General features: G+C 44.2%; 1 protein-coding gene and 1 long non-coding RNA gene across 14 annotated transcripts in view; one reads left to right on the plus strand and one right to left on the minus strand.

Annotated features, from left to right (window-relative positions):
- The window catches only part of SPIN1 (spindlin 1), a 75,442-nt gene extending 63,135 nt beyond the window's left edge, over positions 1-12,307 (plus strand). For all 11 annotated transcript variants that reach the window (XM_072992369.2, XM_072992367.2, XM_020796579.3 and 8 more), the window contains 3 exons: positions 2,358-2,611; positions 4,017-4,250; positions 9,339-12,307. In XM_072992369.2, the coding sequence (XP_072848470.1) occupies positions 2,358-2,611; positions 4,017-4,250; positions 9,339-9,538 (688 nt within the window). In that variant the 3' untranslated portion in view covers positions 9,539-12,307. The remainder of the gene's footprint in view (positions 1-2,357; positions 2,612-4,016; positions 4,251-9,338) is intronic.
- Positions 11,729-22,852, minus strand: LOC144586978 (uncharacterized). 3 transcript variants are annotated; one of them, XR_013542092.1, is made up of 6 exons: positions 22,292-22,850; positions 19,631-21,425; positions 19,261-19,371; positions 18,474-19,066; positions 17,992-18,205; positions 11,729-15,847 (listed from the first exon to the last, which is right to left on the minus strand). It is a non-coding gene; the product is annotated as an uncharacterized LOC144586978 (long non-coding RNA). The 3 variants fall into 3 exon arrangements; XR_013542093.1 differs by having other exon boundaries at positions 18,474-18,669; positions 22,292-22,845; XR_013542091.1 differs by having other exon boundaries at positions 18,474-19,371; positions 22,292-22,852.
- Between the last annotated feature and the right edge of the window lie 459 nt (positions 22,853-23,311).

Here is a 23,311-nt window from a genome sequence, read left to right on the forward strand (position 1 = left end):
ATTAAAAGGAAACTGGATGATCACATTTCAGTACTTCAGTACAAACAGCCTTGCAGTTTACTGACAAAGGCTTATTAGCTAAAAAATAGCTATTTTATATTATAGCTCACTCGTAATAAGTCTTATCTGTTTCTTCTTCATGGTCCCTATGACTCACACTTTCCCTCTGCATATTTGCATTTCCCAACTCTCAAACTGAGCTGTTGAGTTTTGGTGGGAGCTGTGACTTGGATCCCAACTTTCACATGTTGGAGCAGTAGGCACTTTTACTCCCCTTCCCCAAACACACACACACACACACACACACACAAACACACAAACACACAAACAAAATTACTGCAGGAAGTTTCTCAACTGCTTGGAAAACTTTTTGAAGGATGCTGGAAGCTGGTACAAGAATATTGCTGGGAGACAGCAGTGTGTGGAGTGGACTAGCAGAAGCAACTGCGTATTATTTCGGAGCCAAACCAGAGTTAAGAGAAACTCCTTGGTTGCCAGGTGGATAATTAGGAAGCTGAGGGGGTGCTGGTAATTATTGAGCCTTTCCCAGAAAAAAATGAGCTAGGAAGCTGTAACTGCCACACTATTCTACATATACGCCTAGGAAGTCAATGCACTTGTAACATCTGTCCTGCAACTTCTTAATTCCCTGCAAATAAAATTCTTCCGACTGCTGGTGTAACCACTCATTTGCGGCATTAGTTGCCTCCAGAACACTCCCAAATCCCTTTAGATGTTTTTTGAGTTTGTGGAACAAATAATAGTCAGAAGGAGGCAGGTCGGGAGAATAAGGTGGATGGGGCATCACTTGAAAGCCTAAGGATGTCATTTTTGCAATTGTTTCACCTGCAATGTGTGATGAGGCGTTGTCATGCAACAGGATGACACCTTTGGAGAGCTTTCCTCGACGTTTTTCCTTGATGTTTTGCCTCAACTTCGTCAATAAAGCACAGTCATATTTTGCCTTGATGGTTGAACCCTGTTGGAAGTAGTCCACCAGCAGAACTCCCTTCTTATCCCAAAAAACAGTTGCCATTTGCTTCTGCATCGACCTTTGCACTCGGAACTCCTTTGGCCTGGGGAAACCACCATGCCTCCATTCCTTAGACTGTTCCTTTGTCTCAGGATCATAACAGTAGATCCATGTCTCATCACCAGTTACCAGTTTGCCCAGGAAATCTTGCAAAATGTTCTAAAACAGCCACCAATGACTCCACACGTTTCCTCTTTTGTTCGGTTGTCAAAAGTTTGGGGATCCACCTTGCTGCCAGCTTTCTCATTTCCAAGTCGTTGTGGATAATGGCAGCAACTCTCTCATGTGATATTTTCAGATATATAGCAATAGTTTTGACTGATATTCGGCGGTCCTCCATGATCATGTCATGGATGGCTTTCACATTTGCAGGCACAGACAGAAGCAGGCCTTCCACTGGGTTTCTCACTTTCAACACTGAAATGGCCAGTTTTAAAATTGACAACAACGTTTAACTGTTGCACATGAAGGGCCACTGTCACCCATAGTTTGTGATATTTCATCATGGATCTGCTTTGCACCTTTCTCTTGGAGAAACAGGAACTCTTCCATATGCTCTTCCATATTGAACTTTTCTGGAGGTGCTGTCATGTTTACTTTGGATCTGAACATGAAAGATAAGTTAAAATCATAAGTAGTTGACTTTTGCAGCATTGAATACAGACAAATAGGTCAATACACCCTGCAATTTATAGCTTCCTAGCTCAGTTTTTTTCTGGGAAAGGCTCAATACTTATCAGCACGCCCTCGTACATATACAGTCATGCTTAGACAGCTTCAAGTTTCCATAACACAAAGTGGTTGGGATAGATGCATTTCTGAAGTTGACCCAGGGCCTGCAGGGAAGCATGGAGTGGCCATGGTAGAGATTAAAATCTGTTCACCTTCTATACCTGGAAATATTTGACATTAAAGAAGTATGTATTGTAATTATCTTAGTGCGCTATGCGGTCCCCAACCTTTTTGGGGCTGCGGACTGGCTGGGGGGAGCGAGCTCCATGCACGGGGGGGAATCACATTCACGCAGTGGGCGTGCCACACGAGCGTGACATACCCCTGTGCAAGCATGACACATCCACCACGCATGTGTGGGGGGTGGAGACCTGTATCCGCGGCCCAGTTCCGGCAAGCCCACAGACCGGCACCGGGCCACGGACCAGGGGTTGATGACTCCTGTGCTATAGTATAGCTCAAGCATTTCCCAAAAAAATAAGTCTAAAATGACCATTAAAGATAATACAAAAGTGTAGTTTGAAGTGCTCTAATCTGTGGAATATACCATGCAATTCCTCACTGAAATTTATGGCCTTATTTATAAATACAGAAAGCATCGAAACAACGTGGGACCAAGCAAACCCATTTCTCAACCCAGAAGAAACATTGTAGGCTGCAGAATACAGCATGGATGGAAGGAAGGAAGTGGACCTGTGACACAGTGGAAAGGCACAGTCCTAGACCAGGTTCCTGTAAATCCCTCTCTCTATCTTATTAAATATGATGGATTTGATTGTGTGTATGGACTAGAACTGCACAAAGATGAGAGAGTTTCAGCACTTGAAGTCCTTCCAGATAGAGTTGGTAAGTGTCTTGATGGGCCTGAATATGTTGATTTCTAAACATTTTCAAAAGCTGAATAAGTGGATGGGTGTGTGTGTTTTTCTGCAAAATTAAACACTTGGAGAGGTGTCCAGCTAATTAAAACTAAAAGAATGCCTTTCAAAATAGCCAAAATCATTTGGAAGCAGTTCTTAAAACTTGCTAACTTAAAAGATGAAAAATAAAGGAGAATCTCAGACATTTTAAAAAACTCTTATTCTAGCAGATTTCAGTGTCACTACAAACATATCACTCGTTAAATACTGAGGGCTATCCTTTCCCTAGAATATATAGAGAAATAATCCCCCCCCCCAATTGATTGGACACTCTTTTTGGTGGGACATGTTGCAGGGTACCACACAGAAAAGACTATGTTTCTTGATAAGTTAGTGTCTGGCAAAGGTGGACAACCTTTAGTGATCACAGTAGAGTAACAGGATGAGGAGAGGTGAACGCCTAAATCTGGGGAAAGTGTGGACTTCAAGATGTTGTTGGACTATAATTCCATTCTTCCCTAGTCATTGATAATGCTGCTTAGTGCTGCAGAATTATAGTGCAGCAAGTTCTTGAGGTTCATACCTTGCTTTAGGCTAAACTGCACCAATCTCTTTCAGTTATTCTGTTTTGCTTCCCTTCTCAAACTCCTTGAATGATAGCTCAACTCAGACAAGGAGGCAAGGCAGTTAAGCCAGTGCTGCCAGTGAGTGGGCAGTCATGTGGAGGAGGGAAGCATCCTCCTGCTGGTGAGTGAGTAAATCACCCAAAGGAGGTGGGAGAGGGAAGCACACTGTGCCTGTGAAACACCTGTGTGGGAAGCACACTGAAGCAGGCGAAGCCACCAAACCAAGGTTTGTGCCCATCTCTAGTCCCCAAATGTTCTTGGACCACAACTCCCAAAAATCCTGCCCAGTACAGCTAGGTCCAAAATCTAAAAAGCCACTTCAGTTGCACCCTCAGACTCACATGTAACATTTGTTATTTTATTTTAACAGCAGAACAAATGCTGCTTTAGATGCTAGTTAATTTTCTGCCTCAGCATTAACAATTCAGTACTCTGTAGCTATCTCTTTATTACTGCTGTCTCTTTAAAAAGAGTGTCTTATTCCGTGTCTGATCTGCTGAATCCTTCATTGTATCTAGTAAGATTTGTTTTTCTTTAGCCTCTGACATGCAATTACGTACTGTTGAAATAATTTCAGCAGCTGATTAAAATGGTGGGATTTTGTTCTATATATAACTGTGGGCAGAATAATATACTTCAGCCTGGATAACCTGGATAAGGTTTAAATTTGGTGAAACATTTTCAGCCTGTTTTTCTGGCATCTTAGAAACATAGTTGCTGAGTTTCCCACAAAGTAAGAACCAGGTGTCCATCTTCCTCTTCCAGCTTCGTCTCGAATTAGTGATGCCCACCTGGCAGACACAATGATTGGCAAAGCAGTGGAACATATGTTTGAAACAGAAGATGGCTCAAAAGATGAATGGAGGGGAATGGTCTTGGCTCGAGCACCTATAATGAACACATGGTTTTATATAACATATGAGAAGGATCCTGTCTTGTACATGTACCAGCTCTTAGATGACTATAAAGAAGGTGATCTCCGTATTATGCCTGATTCCAGTAAGTTGATCCTCTGTATATATTCATATAGTTCCATTTATATTATGCCTTTTCTCCAGTGAGCTTAATATGTTGTATTAGGTTATCCCCCTTCCAATTTTATCCTCACAAAAAGCATGCAAGGTAGGTCATACTTGGGGTATATGATTGTTCCAAAGTTACTTAACAAGTTTCATGGTTAAATTGGGATGGGAACTTGGGTCTCCCAAGCCCTAGTTCCACACTTTGATCCCTAAATCACATTGGCTATATAATGGAAGAAACTAGTGTATATAATGGAGGAAAAATTAAAAGTTATAGATGCTTGAAATTTGATTGACAGATGAGGTCTAAATCTAATTGGTAGACCTATTGAAGCTGAGGAGATACATTGAATTAATGGCATACAAGGTTTAATTTACTAAATTTTCATTGGTTCAGTGTGCCTCCTCTAGTTGGGCCTAACAACTGGATTATACCATCATAAATCAATCAGATTTCAAGCACCAGAATATTTTAGATGGTTTCCATATTAGACAGTGCAGTAAAGATCCAAAATTACAGTACATTTCGCCTATTTTTTTTTTGTAATTTTGTAGCTCTTCCATTACTCAAATTTCTTTGGCCAAAATCAAAAGGCACCAGTTAGTCAGAATTGATGTTGAACTTATCTCTCTCTCTCTCTCTCTTTCTTTCTCCCTCTCTCTTTCTTTCTCCCTCTCTCTCTCTCTCTCTCTCTCTCTCTCTCTCTCTCTCTCTCTCTCTCTCTCTCTCTCTATCTATCTATCTATCTATCTATCTATCTATCTATCTATCTATGCTCCCCATTAGTGCTGGAGCACTACTCTGGGTGATTTATAATAATATACAAACGAAACCAAAATGAAACTAAAACTATTTAAACCAAAATAACAACTAACCAATAGAACAAGATGGCACTAAAACTGTAGAACAGCAAAATGATGAACAGTAGACCGGGGTCCCTGGTCCATGGCCTGGGCCATGGGGACAGATCTCCCACCCACTCCCGCACAGCCCCTTTTTGCATGTGCTCACGCTTTTTGCATTGCACATGCGAGCACCCCTGCCTCTTCACACATGCATGACTGCCCCCTCCCCTGTGTGTGCATTCCTCCTTCATGCATGTGGTAGGATATACCAGATGGGCGGGATATAAATCAAACAAACAAACAAACAAACAAATAAATAAAAGTGCACGAGCATGGGGGTGCCCAACCTTCCCCAAACGGACCCTGTCCTCCCCCAACCGGTCTGCAGTGAGAAAAAAGTTGGGGACCACTGCAGTAGACAGTTAACTAAGGTTGATGTGGAAAGCTCCCTGAAAAGCCACATCTTCAGTTACCTCCTGGATGTCCACAGGAGGGGGCCAGGTGAAGTCCCTCCAGAAGCTGGTTCTTCAAGGATGGGGCCACCACAGAGGCCCTACTTCTAGTAGATGACTTGCTGACCTCACTCAGGGTGGCCACCCGAAGGAACCTCACCTGTGATGTCAGTCAGGCAGATGACACTGAGGAAAGATGCTCCGACTAGAAACATGGGCCCAAACCATGGAGAGCTTTATATATGAGTGTCAAAACCTTGAACCTGATCAGAGACACAACAAGTAACCAACCAGTGGATGCAAGGCAAAACCAGGGTATACGGTCAAACTTGCTCACACCAACCAGTCCTTAAGTTTACTTATCCATATTCTCATGTGTCACTAAGCATTTTCATTCATTCTTTAACTAACATTTAATATGTTTTCATTCTTATACTATTATGAGGGAGGAAAGTTAGCAGTTTATCTATAATATAACTAGACATTCCAGTAAAACAGAATCAAGCATTCTATTTGAACACATGACATTTAGGTTAGTATTCTATCTACTGCCATAATGCTAAACAGCAATTCCAATTTCTAGGCAAAATAGTTCCAAGTGTAATGGAATGATCTGTATTGCTGTATTTAAAATGACTGTAACCTTGGAAACAAAACACATTATACTGAAAGCTGGACTAGATTCAGTTGAAGAAAGAGTGAAAATTGGTGAGAGAAACATCAGTAATTTAAGATATGCAGATAACACCATCATACTGGCAGAAAACAGCAATGACTTGAAATGATTTTAGGAAAATCAAAAGGTGATAAAATAGGACTGTAGTTAAATCTCAAGAAGACAGAAATCATGACTACAGAAGAGCTATACAACTTTGATTTTGACAATGAAGAAATTGAAATAGAGGTTTTTGTATACTTTGGTTCAGTCATCAATCTAAAGGAAGACTAGAGCCAATAAATCATAAGACAGACTAGGAAGGGCAGGAATAGAAACACTCAGTGTTAAGAGTGTCACTGGAGACCAAGATCATCGACACTCATGTACGTCCAATAACCATTTGTGGGTATGAAAGCTGGACAGTGAAGAAATCTGACAGGGAAAAAATTGATTTATTTGAAATGTGGTTCTGGAATACCCTGGACTGTCAGAAAGATGAAAATGGGTCCTAGAGCAAATCAAGCCTGAACAGTCTCTGGAGACAGAAATGTTGAAACTGAAGACTATCCAGCTTTGGGCACATCATGAGAAGGCAGGATTATCTTGACAAGACAATAATGTTGGCAAAGGCAGAAGGTAGCTAGGACATTGTTGGCTTCTATATCCACAGCTAGAGAATATCTATTATATACATGCATTTTTTGTCAGAATTACATGTTACAGGCAGTACCTGAAATATTCAAAATATTCAAGTAAAGGAACCACACCTTTTGAACACAGCTTTGTAGATATAGTACACTCATATTCCCTCCAGTGTTAAAACATGTTTCTTCCCTGTAAATGAAATGCAGTGTTCAGGGTTTTGCTTTCATTAATTTTGTCCTGTCTAAATTAATCTTGGGAAGGGGCAGTATTCTTTTGTACTGTTTTGCTCACCAGTCATCGATAACATTCATAAATAATTGTGACGTTTGCCCCTCGTGGCCCGTTTGTGTCCCCAAAACAGAGAGCTCACAAAGGCAAAAAAACACAAACAAAAAAACCACCTTTTCACTCGCTGCCACCAGTTGATTACTAAATCAACCTACTTTGCTTAGGAAAGACGAAGGTCCATTCATCACTGTCTTTTGAATAAAACAGGTTTATTGATTACAGATGTTTCTGTAATCGTAAGTATCTTCTTCAGGTTCATTAAGCATCAGTAACAATCTTCTACATTATCTTACAGGTTACTATTCACTCCTCAGACTAATCACAGATTCCCAAACTAACTCTACTTCTCCCTTCAAACTCTGATCCAGACTGTCAACTCTACCCCTTCTCCTCTCAGGCTCCACCTTTTAACATCTCTAGTGGCCCCACCTCTCAACCATATCAGCATAAAACATGAATAATGCATGACTTATTTAACATAATAAGGGTGAACGCCACAATAATATACTTGCAAGTAGACTTGCCTATGTTGTTGGGATTGGTAATTGGCATGAAAGGCTAATTACTTTTTTATTGGAGTTGCAATTTCAAGCTAAATGGGAGATAGTTCCATTATTATGATTATCATTTTGCCACTGTTAAATGCTTCTATTATCCTGTACTTCAGAGATGTTAAGTAAGTATACATATTTTAGTAAGTTCATGAAAAAGTGGGACTGCACTAGCTATTCCTTTTTTAAAAAATAGGCATGTCACAGTTATTTCAGAATATATAGTGATCACACTTCCTTGATCATATAAAAAACTGGATAAAATAAAGTCTTAAGTGCCCTCAAGACTGCACCTTGAACATTTGGTGTAACGTACTCCATTTGGTAATTCAGTTCCATGAATGTTCCATTTCTGTTACTCATTTCAGACTTTTCTGGTTGATTTAAGATGGCCAAGGCTCAGGTGAAATATGCATGTACTATTGATTTTCTGGTGTTTCTTTATGAAATAACACCAACTGTGTTTAGCACATAATATTTTCTGTCAAATAAACACTGTATCCATGGAGTTACTCAGTACAAGTTATGGATATGAAATTATTGGTTTAAAAAAAAGCACTGAACTCCAGTAGTCATGCATATTTTTATGGTAATGAAAAATTTAAAAAGCAAAAGAAACATATCGATGTCCCCGTTTTCCAACTAAGACTGGCTTTTATCCCAGGTTAAACATGAAGTTTGTTACACTGTTTATTGAGCATTGGTGATGTATATCAAAATACTGACTGTCCTTTGCAGCTGTGAATGAATAAACCTGTTGAAAGTATATATTGAAGCACTTGGGACAGCTAACCCAAAGCTCTACAAATTCAATCTGAGAGCAGCAAATACTTTTACCTGGCTTCCCATTTTTCTTTTCTGGATGTTTAGCATCTGATGAATCTCCAAGCTGTGATCACTCATGAATTCTGTTCTTATTGAAACTGTGCCTCTGTCTCTAAGGTTTTTCACATAGTTCACTGAGGTAGAGATACAGTGCTTTAAAACCCTGCTTCTCTCAAACAAGAAAATGCAGCCACAGTGGTTTCCTTGTGGAAAATTACCGTATTTTTCTGTGTATAAGACATCCCATGTATTAGAAGCCCCCCAGTTTTCTAACCCAAAATTAAGAAATCTAATCTTAGCAAGTGTAGAGGGAAAGGGATAAAAGCACTGCAGGATTGCATTGATCCCTGCTTTCTCCCTTTGTGCTAAGCCCTGTGGGGTTTAGCAAAAGGAGGGGGAAAGAGATCAAAGCAATCCCACAACTGCATGATCATTTTGATCCCTTTCCCCCTTATACAGCCATCCTGCAGTGCTTTGATCCCTGCTTTCCTTTTGCTAAGGCTTAGCAAGTGGAGGGGAAAGCAGGGATCAAAGCCCTGCAGGAGCACTTTAATCCCTGCTTTCCCCTCCACTTGTTTTTTCTCTCCTCAGCTTACTTCCGTGTATGACAATTTTAGTCTAAAGATTTTAGACAAAAGTATAGTCTTATACATGGAAAAATACAGCAAACCATTTTTGCCAGAAGCATTTTGCCATGCAAATCCAGTAAGCAAGGGTTTACTGATCAACTCCATGACAGCCATTTGAAAACTTGTTGTATAACATTCTCTTGTATCTTAAATCCTCCTTTCTGTTCTCAGATGATTCACCTCCAGCAGAGCGGGAACCTGGCGAAGTTGTGGACAGCCTAGTGGGGAAACAAGTGGAATATGCCAAAGAAGATGGCTCAAAAAGGACTGGCATGGTCATTCATCAAGTGGAAGCCAAACCCTCTGTCTATTTCATCAAGTTTGATGATGATTTCCATATTTATGTCTATGATTTGGTTAAGACATCCTAGACACCACCATGCGAACTTTTGCCAAACTTGTGGAACTTCATGTAAAATTTGTAGACTCAAAGACTTTACTGCTTTCCAGTTTATTTGAAAGCTTAAATGTCCCTGCGAGCCCACAATCTCTGCCAGGAAAACGATTCCATTGTGAACTATACAAATAGACTTTTATGTGAACATGACACATTTTGTGTAGGGGAACTCCTTTTCTTGAAGGAAGTCTTCTATGTTGGGGCGGTATGTGGATGAATTTAGAGAAAACAGCAGCTGCAAATTCAAGCTGTATAAATGGATCTAGCAATGTCATCATTAATTGATTTTTTCCCCAATTATAACTTTCCCTCAGCTTCTCACTTAACTGTTCAACTGCCACATACAAGTTTAGCTTGGTATTATATTGCTTTCATGTATGTAACATTAAGTTTTCTTGTCTGGCAGTCCTTGTTCCAGGGTTTGGGCAGAAATGATTATGAAATGTTTTAAGCAGTGTTAAGGACTGCCTAACCCAATTAACATCAGTGTACTGTGTTCAGATTAGTTGTGAAGCTACTATTATGTGAGTATTTTTTATATTTTAATTGCAGGAAAATTGAACATAACATACAGGTAACATAGTTGATGAGAAAAAAACAGATTAAGACCCATATTTGCACCTACATGACCTGGCCAGGGAATGAAAAACAAGGATGCCTTCAGTTCTCAATGTCCTATGGATTTTTGTTTCTTTTAGCAGACCCCTTGTTCTCGGTGCCATAGCAGTCTAGTCATTCATGTTAACATCAAAAGAATACGGCACAGCAACTACTGGATGTCTCAGTACCAAAACTGGCAACCTAAATATTTGTGCATGGACAGAACTGTTACATGTAAAGAGAAACCTCATGAAAGAACAGTACTGAGACATTAAAAGCTTGCATTTGCAGAGGAGGAAAATCATTGGTTGCCTTCTGTTTTGATCTGCTGCAGTCCTTCTCCTTTTATTATGTTTGGTCAAAGAAGGCATTTATTTTCCCCAACCTTTCTCCTTGGGAGTACATTGAGACAAGACACAACTCAGAACTTGTTGTCGCCTTTCGTGTTGTACATTGTATTTGCTTGAGGTATACGGTTTAATGTGAACGTCATTAAAAGAACACTAGGGTTCTGCATGCGAAACGTGTACTATCTAACGAACGCTAGGCAGTCTCCATGGTTCAGTCATATGCAGCAGATTGTGGATGTAAATAAGCAGCCCGTAGCCACAAAATTCACTCTTGTTTTTATTTCTTTTCTATTTTTTTAAAAGAGGTTGTAGTTTGGTGTGTGGCAGCTTTTTAAAGTAATCTGTGGAAAACTATTAGAACAGCAGCAAAGCTGAGAAAGGGCACTGCAGTTATTAAAGGACTGCTTTGCTTACATACATAAGAGCCAAACACCAATGTTTATACATAACTTAGAGCATTTTTTTAAAAAGCATTGCTGATGAGCTTTCTGAAGACCAGATTACCTCTGGTATTGAGTATACATATTAAACTCCATGTGGTTTAAACCCTTCTTTTTGCCTGAATTCATATTGCAGCCTTAAGGCTTGTGCCTCATTATGCTCTTTAATAGTAATAAATGCTTACCATACAAATGCAGTATCTTAAAATCTGTCGTCCATTGCTACTGTTGCATTACGTCCAGTACTTCATCACAGGCAACCAAAGGCAAGCTATTGTGTTTTCCACAAGGAGCTTCTCCAATGCAGTCCTTAAAGCCCTAAGTACCTGAGTCATAAATGTTCCTGTGTTCTTGAACAAAGTGAGCAGATTTGCAACCCAGTGTTTCTCATCCTGCAGATCTGTATGTTTTCTATTGACTCTTTAGAGTCCTGCATGTAAATCTCAAAGCTGAGCCTGGCTCCATGAGCCCGAGTTGGTATTTGTGGCACAAGAATGAATGAGTGTATTTGAACATACACAAGATACACACATTAAACATAGTACTCTGAAAACTGTGGGTTACATAAGTGAATCTAAGGTATGTCTCAAGATATTTGCTGAGGATTAAGTAGACTGAAAATGTTGCAGTCAAAGAGCTTGCAATGGGGGGAGGGGTGTTCTGTGAGTCTCTTGATACACCACATTCTGCCAGTTTAGAGTATTCTATATTCTGTATAAATTTTATGGTTTTTTAAGTGTCCACATTGTCTGCTTTTTTGATAGCGTAGGCCACTTTTTGCTTTTGTTTTTGGAGGCTTGAGACTAATTCTACTCCCTGCCCATCTGCTTTTGGGCTTTCTTTTAGGCTCATGTTTCAGATCTGCATGCAGTGCTTGTTACCCTAGTAACTAAATGTTGGTTCCTTGTTCTGGGGGTTCAACATGGCTTTCCAAGTTATGGGGCTTGTGGTGGCACAAGCTATGGATCTGTGTATAAAAGTTACTGGCCTTTCTCCATTTACCTGATGTAGTATTGTATATTGTGTGTTTTGCGTGATGTCAGGCTGCCCTGTACAATTTTAAACAAACTTAAATGCAGACCATCCCTTTTTTGCATGCTTAGAAGGTAGAATGTTCAGTGTAACAAACAAAAGTTGCATGTTAAAAAAAATGTTTAGGTTCTTAGTTTTTTTTATTTTGTGTTTTTTGTGAATTTGCTTATTGTGCTGTTTTAATGGTGGTTAGTAGGATTAAATGCACTGGTGAGGCAAACATAGTGCCAACAGGAGGTAACTTTCCAGTTGTATGTGTCATGCAGCGTTTGAAGGGACCATGTACTCTGCTCAAAGTGAAATAAAATCATTTGAATTCAATGCTATGCTTTTTTTTGTGCCAAATCCGAAATTAAGCGGAAGTAGAATCCTATTAAAACCCCAAACAATAATGGAAAAAGTCTTTTTTCACTGGATACACTGTAAACCTCCTTAAACTAGTAGGTTTTTAATATATATAAAGGCTTCTCTACAGAAACACTAATTGCAACCATTTCAGAGAACCTAACAGTAGTAAAGTTTCAAGTTTGTGGTTCCTTGAAAATGCTGTGCTTTTTGTAATTTACATCATTAGTGCAATTTGGATGGTTCTTGGTATGTGTATAGTTCAAAGGTCTTCGTGCTCACATTTTAAAATTAGGTAAATGAATTCATCTCTAGAGCTTGGTTTTCATTATTTTTTATTTTTAACAATGTAGACAGTTCCCTGTTCTCTGCATTTAGAAGTATAAACACTTTAAAATCTGTTAATTCTGTAAGTAATTTTTATAATTATGATGTAACTCTATCCTTAAAACATTTAAAATAAACCCTTTATGTGCAACTTATGACTGTAAATCTTGTTCTCATAAGACAAATGCAGTGATGTGTTGAAAAACAAACTGGAATTTATTCCATTTTATAATCAAAATTTTAACAGCATTTATGCTGATATACATACCGTATTTGCCAGCGTATAAGATGACCCCAACATTTCCACTCAAAATATAGTTTGTTATATACTCGCCGTATAAGACTACCCCCTCCCTCTGCCTTTTACCCCCCTCCGCCCCATAGCGAGGCATGCTGCGGATTGGGGCTCAAGCGACGGTAGGGCTTATCTGAGGTGGGGGAAAGGTCTTAAAGGACACAGATAGGTGGCGGCGGGGCAGACCGACAGGGTGAGCCCGCTTTTCATAAGATCCTCCACCCTCAGTCACAGCAGCCGGAGATTCACCCGACGAGGGCTTGGAAGCTGGGAGGGGCGGACACTGCGGCGGCGGGGCAGACCGGCTGGGGCAACTGCGCCTGAGCAATCCCAGGAGGCTTGTGTTGGTTGGAAGGAGGGGTATAGGAATGAAGCCTTGCCCCAGGACACCCCAGTTTGTCCAACTGGACAAACAGGCGAGAAGAAAGTTGAGGGGGGAAGAACAGCTTTGCGAACTCTTCCGATTACCCCACAAATGCCATGACACCACTTGGTTGCCGCAAACTGTTCCGGGTAATGTAATTCTCAGCGTTCAGCTTCGCTGAGGCCTTCTGGGTAACGTAGTCAGCCAAAGAAAAAGGATGAAGGAAGTAAGGAGCACACCTGGAGTATAAGATGCCCCCCCACTTGGAGGCATGTTTTTCAGGGCAAAAAAGTCTTATATGCTGGCAAATACGGTATATGCTGCCTAAGCAAATATGCTTATTAAGCAATACATTTTGCCAAAATGGTAGTTTAAAACAGTGGTTCTTAACTTTGGGTTACTCAAGTGTTTTTGGACTGCAACTCCCAGAAGCCTTCAGCACCAGCTGTGCTGGCTGGGGTTTCTGGGAGTTGCAGTTCAAAAACACCTGAGTAACCCAAGGTTAAGAACCACTGGTTTAAAATGTCCATTTAAACTGGACAGAATTGCTTGGCAATGCAACAATATTTTACTTTAAACTCTAAAAAACAAAGTGCAGATAGAACTGTTGGAATGTGTTATGGTTAACATTCAAATTGTAAGGTAAATATGTGAAACTGCCTGAAAAACATGTTTGTATTCTATCGTATGTTACACACATGGATTTAAGCCCACTATTGCACTACTGAATGTCTAGTGTTACAACAAAGTGATCTCCTTCCACATCCCTTTGCCACATCCAAAGGTTAATCCAGTCAGCTTTGAGAATGCACAGGGGGCTTGTAAAGGGGAGGAAACCCCCCACACACACACACACAATTCTTGTGACAGAAGCAGTTCTGTTAGTCGTCTTAGAAAATGTGTTGTTTGCCCACAGCAACTCTGATCATGAGCAAAGCAGTTATGAGAACTGAATACTAACAAACAGGATAAATTGTCGCCTATTAACTGCCTTTTCAGTAATGTTTCAAGATTTTATTTGAATCTCTTGTGTTTTAAAGCTAAGACTTCTTGAGTACAGTATCAAAGAAAGAAGAAATATTAGATGAAGCTTGAAAAGCTAGTTGTTCTTTGTAGTGGTCTCTGTGAATGCACACAAATGGGTTATCCTGCGCCTGCGCAGGAATGTCCGGAAGATTCTAGAGCTTAAGAAAAAAGTCAATTAGCTCCCCCGTGGGATATATAAGCCCCGCCTCCATCTTCCTTTCAGTTCCTCTTTTTCCGCCGTTCCTGTAGGACGTAGGAAGAGCAGAGCTATCGACCGTTAAGTACTTACCGTATTTGCCGGCGTACAAGGCGACTGGCCATATAAGACGACCCCCCAACATTTCCACTCAAAATACAGAGTGCACGGCTCTGCTGCGGCACCAGCGCTGGCTGCCTGGGGCTCTGCCCGGGCCCGCCCTGGAAGTTCATGGCCAGCGGGGAGGAGGGCAAGGAACAGGGGAAGAGGCTGCGCAGGCAGCGGGAGGAGGAGAAGGAGGAGGAAGAGGGGAAGCAGGTGGGTGGCGGGCGAGTACACACGCAGCTAGCTCAGCAGCGAAAGGGTAAGGAAGAGGGGAAGAGGCTGCGCGGGCAGCAGGAGGAGAAAGAGGGGAAGCGGGCGGGTGGCAGGCGAGCGCGCACAGCTGGCTCAGCAGCGAGGGTGGCGAAGAGGGGAAGAGGCTGCGTGGGCAGCGGCAGGAGGAGGAGGAAGAGGTGAAGCAGGTGGGGGCGGGCAAGCGAGCACGCCGCTGGCTCAGCGGCGGTGGGCTCTGGCCGCTCAAGCATTGCCGTCTCTGCTTCCCTCTCTCCATCCGGACAGACTGCCTGCCTGCCCGCCTGCCTTCCTCCCTGGCCAGCGCGGCCCCGCGTCACTTATTCAACGGCAGCGGTGGCGGCTCCTTCCTGGCACAAATGAAGTGCACCCGGTGTACAAGACAACCCCCCCCCTTGGAGGCATGTTTTTGGGCCAAAAAAGTCATCTTGTACGCTGGCAAATACAATAGCTAGCTAGCTACCTTTTCCTCTTTTATTATTTACTTTATCTTACTTTAACGGTTATTCGACAGAACTTGCTGATTTTAAGTTACTACTTTTGCTCTGTCGCATTTCCCCCCACCCTCGATCAACGATTTCCCCTTTTTCTTTTTTGCTTATGGCCCCTCGGGGCCTCAAGCAGTGTGTTGTCTGCTCCCAAAAAATCCCTTTATCAGATGGACACAATAAATGCTTGTTTTGTCTTGGAGAATCTCATCAAGATCAGTCTTGCTCTGCTTGCAAGGGTTTTTCAAAGCAAGCAATTAAGCTGAGGTGCCAAAGACTTCGAGCTTTCCTTTATGAAAAGACTCTGTCTCCAAACATGGAAAGCGCCTCCTTCACAACACTGTCCCCTCCGCATGCTGAGGCTTCTAAGCAGACTCTTCAGCAAACCAACCGCTGCTTACTGTCTCTGTGCCGGTTAAGGCTAAGGATGTTTCCAAACCACCAAAAACCAAACCGCCTTCGCGACCTGCAAAAAAGAAGGCTATCGATAAGCCTAAGAGAGCGAAGAAACTGGCTAAGTTGCCTGTTGTACCTCCTCCCGCTCCTTCAATATTGCTCGAGGAGTCTTCAAGGGAAGCAATTGGACTCTCTGATACAGAGGAGCACATTCCTTTAGCCCAGACGGCTCAGGAACATATGTGCATGCTACCAAACTCAGGCCGATTTGAGGCTGAACCAGACGCCAGCCAGGCCGTTGCCCATTCAAGCCCTCGATACTCAGGGCAGGCTGATACCGAGTATCCATCTGAACAGGAGTCTGATCATGAAACTCCTAGGAAGTGTACCGCAAAGCGTAAAAATATCGCTCCGTACCAGCCTCAGGATGGAGGTGATGGGTACCATCTGCAAGGACTACCACAGTTTGGCCACTCTTTATATGCTCCGTTCCAACCGTGTTCGTACCCAGGCTATGCCTACCAGCCGGAGCCTCAGGCACAAGTACCGTGGCACCATGCCATGGATTCCTCTATCCTGTGTCAGCCACATGCTCAACAGGAATTTTCTACACCTCAAGCACCATCTCGTAAGAGGCAATTTCCCACGGTACCTACAGCACTTCCCAAGCATGCTAGGTACAGTGGTGGACACTTTTTGGTTTGAGCCACAACGCTCTACTCCGGTCCTGATGCCCATGATACTGTGGCCTTTTCCCAGTCCACCCAATCGGATGTGGAAATGGCACCAGAAGACACAGTACCCCGAGGCATTCTCCTTCAATCGCCTCAGTCGTCTAATCCATCTACGGTGTCCACTGACTGACGCCCCTGACACTGCTGCCCAAGGCTCGTCATCTCAGCCCTCGTCAGAGGACTTTTCATGCACAGCTCATTATGCGGTTGGCGAAAACTCTGCAGCTCGATGCACAAATGCCTCAACAAGAACGGGACCTTGTCTTCCATGATATGGAGCAAGACAGAACCTTTCCTCCTAGTCTCAGTCTCATTCCTACTCTGTTTGAGCTGGTAAAATCTTCTTGGGACAAACCTCCTACACTGGTACAAGTGCCACGCAAGCTTGAGCAACACTGTAAGACTCATAGTTCAGACTCTGACTTTCTGGCCAAGCATCCTTCACCCAACTCCATTGTGGTCGAAACTACTCAGTACAAATCCTGTACCAGATCATCAGTTACACATGTTGACAATGGAAAGAAATCGGACACCTTTGGTAAGAATCTGCATTCGTTCGTCGCAATGCTGATGAAAATTGCTAACTACCTGGGCGCCTATCAGAAGCACTTGTGGGACAGGATAGTTCCAGTACTGCAATCACTACCTGACCCTGCAAAAGCAGAAACCCTTAACATTTATGAAGAGGCTAACACCCTTACCAGGCAACAGCGATTTGCTGCAAAACACACAGCTGACATCGCTTCTAAATCCATGCTGACTGCCATTGCTCTTAGACGCCACGCTTGGCTTAGAACAGCCAACATCCTTGAAGGGACCAAAACCAAGATCGAAGAACTTCCCTTCGATGCTATGGGACTATTCAACTCTAAAACTGATGAGACTATGGACAATATTCATAAGATGAGAGACAGAGAAATATTACGTACCATACCAGCCATATAGGTACCAAAAGTTTGCCTACAAAAAGCCACAGTACCAATCGTCTACTCAGTACCAGCCCTCTCGGTACAGTAAGCAACAGCACAACCGCACTTACCAAGTTCAGCAGCCTCCTACGCCGCTGTCCAAGCAACAATGCTTTCGTAGCCCTAAGCAGTCCTTTCGCAAGACTCAGTATAGGGGTAAGCAATTGTCATGAATCTACCTCCTATACGAGATTATCTCCATTCTTAAAAGAATGGAAAAACATCACTACTAATAAGTAGGTCCTTAGTATCATTCAACATGGATATAGGATAGAATTTTTCCACATCCCTCCACCAAATTCAATCAGGCCTAATCCCTTTTCCAAGCCGCTGCATTTGGAAATCTCATCCCTGTTATCTAAAGAGGCCATAATCCAAATTCCATCTGACAGTACCGATGGGTTTTTCTCACACTACTTTGCAGTCCCCAAGAACGATGGGAGCATAAGGCCCATCATGGACTTAAGAGACCTCAACCGGTACATACTTCACAAGAAATTCCATATGCTCACCCTTGACTCCATTCTTCCCCTCTTGTCTCAGGGAAACTGGTTCGTCACCATCGATCTGCAGGACGCATATTTCCATATCTCCATCCACCCGTCTCATCAAAAATTCCTCTGGTTCCGGTTCCACCACGATACCTTCCAATTCACTGCCTTACTGTTCGGGCTCTCAACGGCCCCCAGAACATTCACAAAATGCATGGCACCAGTCGTCGCATACCTACAAACCCAAAGGATAAAAATCTTTCCTTACATCGATGACTGGCTTCTGGTGGCCCGATCCTATCGACCACAAGATTCACCCTGTCCATTCTAAAGAAATTAGGACTAAAAATCAATGCAAAAAAATCCAATCTCATACCTTCTCAAGTAGTCTCCTACATAGGAGCAACCTTGGACTCTGTTCGGACAAAGGCCTTTCTCCCACCACAAAGGATTTGAAAGATCAAAGCAGCCGTGCGCAAGCTCAAGCCGTGTGCCATACTTACAGTGCACTACATCCAACATGTTCTAGGGCTCATGGAATCCACTACCGCGGTGGTACCGTACGCCAGACTCGAACTCAGACCCCTGCAGTCTTGGTTCATCACCCAGTCTGATCCCGTGACAGACCCGCAGTCCAAGAGGTTGACAATCCCTCCTCAGGTCACGCGGTGCCTTGCCTGGTGGTCCAGCTCCAACAACCTGTCACGGGGAAGACCATTCCACTCCCCTCACCTGTCCATACAGGTCGTCACCGACGCCAGCCCCTCAGGTTGGGGCGCGCAATGCCAGAACCTCCATGCTCACGGTCTTTGGACCCCAACCCAAAGGACCTTGCACATCAATCAGCTAGAACTGCTAGCCATCATGAAGGCTTTTCAATCCTTCCTCCCTTGCATCCAAGGCCATGCCGTGCAACTGATAACGGACAATACCACAGTGATGTACTACATCAACAGGCAAGGTGGAACACAATCACCGCGTCTCCTCCAGCTGACCATCAAGTTTTGGAAATGGTGTTGCTCCCACAACGTTTTCCCACAGGCGATCCACATCGCTTCCAAGGACAATTCTCTGTTCGACCACCTGAGCAGGCTCCCTACCAGGATGCACGAGTGGGCATTGAACCACACGGTCTTTCGCGATATCTGCATACGATGGGGACAGGCCACCCTGGACCTTTTCGCGTCCCACCGTAACACCAAGTGTGTCTGATACTGCTCCAGGGTGGGCATGAACGCCGCCTCCCCGGGAGACGCCTTCCTCATACCATAGTCGGGGGAACTAACGTACCTGTTTCCTCCAATACCGCTGCTTCTCAGGACTGTGACCAGGATAATGCAGTATGGTACAGATGCAATCCTCATCGCCCCTTGGGGGGGGAGGCAACCGTGGTTCGCTCACCTATCAGACATAGCACAAGAAGTTTACCACCTTCCTCAGATACCGTCCCTCCTGTCGCAGAACAGGGCTCTCCTCCATTCCTATGTTCGGTCCCTTCGCTTGACGGCATGGAGAATAACCCCCGCTTCTGTGAGGTGCAAGACCATGCACGAAAGCCCTCTACCTCACGCTTATATGAAGGCAAATGGAAAGCATTTACCAAGTTTGCCCAATCTAAGGGCATGACCACGGTACCAGCTTCTCTACACACGGCACTTACCTTTCTGCTGCATCTCTTCAATTTGGGATTTGCTCATTCCAAGACATGTAGCCTTGAGAATGTGAATGTTCTTCGTAGTGGTCTCTGTGAATGCACACAAAAGGGTTAATCCTGCGCCTGTGCAGGACATCCAGAAGATTCTAGAGCTTTGAAAAAGAAACAGTTTAGTTCCCCCCCCCAGGGCATGGTATAGGCTCCGCCCCCTCAGCCTTCCTTTCAGTTCCTCTTTTTTCGCCATTCCAGTAGGACGTTAGGAAGATCAGAGTGAATATCTGGCTAAGTATTCTAGCCTAACTAGTCTTTTTGTCTCCCTTTTATTTTATTTTGTTGTTTATTCAACAGAACCTGCCTTTACTGCTTATTTTGCCTCCGTTCTGTTGTGTTCCCCACCACCACCACCAACGGATTCCTCTTCTGTTTTATGGCCCCTAAGGCCTTTAAGCAGTGTGCCATCTGCTCCCACGAAATTCCTTTGTCAGACGGACATGATAAATGCTTGTTTTGTTTGGGTGAATCCCACCTCGATTAGACTTGCATTGCTTGTAGGGTTTTTTCTAAACAAGCCATTAAGCTCAGGCGCCAACGACTTCGGTCTTTCCTCTTCTTCCCACCATGGAGGTTTCTTCCCTCCCTGCACCAACTCCTCCGCATTCGGAGGTCTCTAAGCAGGTAACTTCCCCTGCTGAACAGGCAGCTCTTACCATCTCCTTACCTGTGTAGTCCAAGGAAGTCTCTAAACCGCCTAAAGCCAAGGTGCCTTCTCGTCTCGCCATTCTTACAAAAAAGAAAACCAACGACAAACCTAAAAAGCTGAAGAAGCCATCTAAGCTCCCAGCTTTGCCTCCTCCTGCTCCTTCGATATTGCTCGAGGAGTCTTCGAAGGAAGGAATTAAACTTTCTGATACTGAGAAGTACATGCACGAATAGGACCTCAACCAAGCGGTTTTTATGGACATCTGCCAACGCTGGGGACAACCCACAATAGATCTCTTCGCATCCCATCTGAATGCCAAATGCAATTGGTACTGTTCCAGGGTGGGCATAGACGCCTCCTCACTAGGAGACGCCTTCCTCATACCGTGGTCCGGGGCACTAACTTACCTGTTTCCTCCAATACCACTGCTCCTCAAGACTCTAACCAGAATCATTCAGTATCAAAAAAACTCCTCATTGCTCCATGGTGGCCACGCCAGCCTTGGTTTGCCCACCTATCGGAAATTGTGGAGGAAATACTCCACTTACCTCTAATACTGTCCCTCCTCTCGCAAAACGACAGGGCCCTTCTCCATCCTGATCTCTGGTCTCTTCACCTGACGGCGTGGGGGATAACCCCCAATTCCATGCGATCTTAGACCAAGCGCAAAAGCTGTCTACTTCCCGTCTCTACTACAGTAAATGGAAATCCTTTACTAAATTTGCCCAAGCTGAAGGTATGGTCACAGTACCAGCATCCATATCCACTATTACGCCTCTTCAATCTCGGACTGGCTCATTCCAATCTCAAAGTCTATATTTAGGCAATCGTGGCTCATCAACCTCCTCAATCTCACTCCACCAGGCTTTTCTCCGATCCTACACTTTAAAGATTCTTAAAAGGCCTCCAGAATGTCAGGCTTCCTTCACAGCACATTGTACCACAATGGTCCCTTCCACTCGTATTGGAAACCCTTATCAAGCCATCATTTCAACCTATGCCTACTTGTTCCGAGAAGTTGTTTCTTCAACGTGGTTCTCCATGAATCCACACTAAAGGGTTAAACAGCACTTGTGCTGGGCCCCTCGGAATCTTCTAGAGCTGTAGGAGAAAAGTAACAATGTTTTAGGTTGCCCTGTATAGCGCATGCTCCGCCCACCAACGGCTCAGTTCCTTTTTTCCGCTTGTGAAAGTTGGAACCTCTCAGATAGAGCTCCTATTTTTCGCTATATTTTCGCATTTATCATTGACTGGACTGAACATGGCTGATCTCCTTGTTGTTGCCCTGACTTCGGACTGGTTTTTAACTTCTCTCTTGCCTCTGGCGGTCTTATTCAGGCCTGTTTTGGCCTAATTGGCCTTCCAGGCCTCCCACTGAGGCGCCATGCACCAACCAGACTTGCCAATTGAGGCTAATTGGCCTCCTGCGGGGAGCCACGTGCCTACCGGATTTCTTCACTTCCAGACCCGCTGACTTTACCTCACCTTGGGTTCTTGGTCTACCTGCCTTTAGCCAAGCCCCGTCGAGCTCTCTACGAGGATTCAGGACTCTTGGTCTACCTGCCTTATACAGGTCAGTCTATGCCTCCGAAGGAAAAGCCATATCCGAGGAGAGGACCCTTTTGCCTCTGTACCGCCTGTTCCCGGAAACTTCCTTTCCAGGATGGACATTCGCTCTGTCTATACTGCCTTGGCGAATCGCACTCCGTATCTCACTGCAGACACTGCAAGCGGTTCACTAAAGTTACCCTGAAGGCTCGCCAGCAACGCTTGAAATACTCTCTCTGGAAGCAAACCCTGTCAGCCTCTCAACCATCCGATATGGAGGTAGCGCCTTCCTCCTCCACCGTACGGTCAGAGATTAGGGTAGTCCAATCCACCTCCTCGGAGACTCCTAAGGACATGCCCCCTACGAAAGCTTCTAAGGGCATGTCTAAGAAGAAAAATTCATCTAAGACAGTACTTACCTCGACTTCGACTGGTTCCGCAATCCCATCGACGTCCGAGCACCTAAAGAAGAAAAAGAAATCGGTGAAAACGGTGTCGAAATCGAAGGAGATTACCCTAGTGGTTCCTCCTATTTCCGCCTCACTTCCTTCACCGTTTTTGGAGGACTCATCCCGCGATCGAGAGTCCATGTCGGAGCCTGAAGCCTCTCTCCCGCCATGACAAGAACCACTGGTCATTGTCGAGAGGTCTCCTACGGCAAGCCAGATTGGAAAGATCATCTCTGGCTTGACCGATGTGCCCGAGAGCCCTATTTTAACCGGGCGGGCATCTCAATCCCGATCGTCTACACCGGGATCACCGGCCACCAAGTCTCCCATGCCTTCTCCGAGGAGACCGATGGAGCCGATTGAACCTGAACCTCCTCGACGTCCAGTATCGGAGACCGAGGAGGAGCCTCCGCCTAAGAGGCCCAAGCGCCATCGCAAACGCAAGCGCGTTTCCGACACCGATAGACGTAAGAAACATCGTCGTCGAGATTACTCCTCTTCGGACTCCGACGATAGTCGGGAGAGACGAAGGTCTCGACGGCGCCATCGACACCGGAGAGATTCCTCCCCCGATTCCTCCTCCACATCGAGGGATAGGAGAAGGCGACGGAAGAGGACCTATTACTCCTCCTCATCCACGTCCTCCACGCCTCCTCCGAAGAAACGTCGACATCGCAAACAGCCTGCTGTCGACGACGAGGAGCACGCTACACCGACAGGGGGGCGGCCTACTAAGCAGGTCCCCTCAACGTCGACCCCTCCCGATAACCCTCTGGTCCCGAGTAAACCACTCCGTCCAAAGCCTTCCAAGCCTACAGGAGGAACTCAGCAGTCTCTTGCGCCTCGGTCTTCGGAGGATGAGAATGACCCAGACTCTGTGCCCTCCTCAGACCAGGAGGAGGAGGGTACATCTGATGCCTCTCTAGAGACTCCCCTACCAGCTGAGCCTCTGGGATCTGATGCAGCTGACATCCACCCCTCATCTCCATC

Source organism: Pogona vitticeps, chromosome 2, assembly GCF_051106095.1.
Source record: "Pogona vitticeps strain Pit_001003342236 chromosome 2, PviZW2.1, whole genome shotgun sequence".
Taxonomy (NCBI): domain Eukaryota; kingdom Metazoa; phylum Chordata; class Lepidosauria; order Squamata; family Agamidae; genus Pogona; species Pogona vitticeps.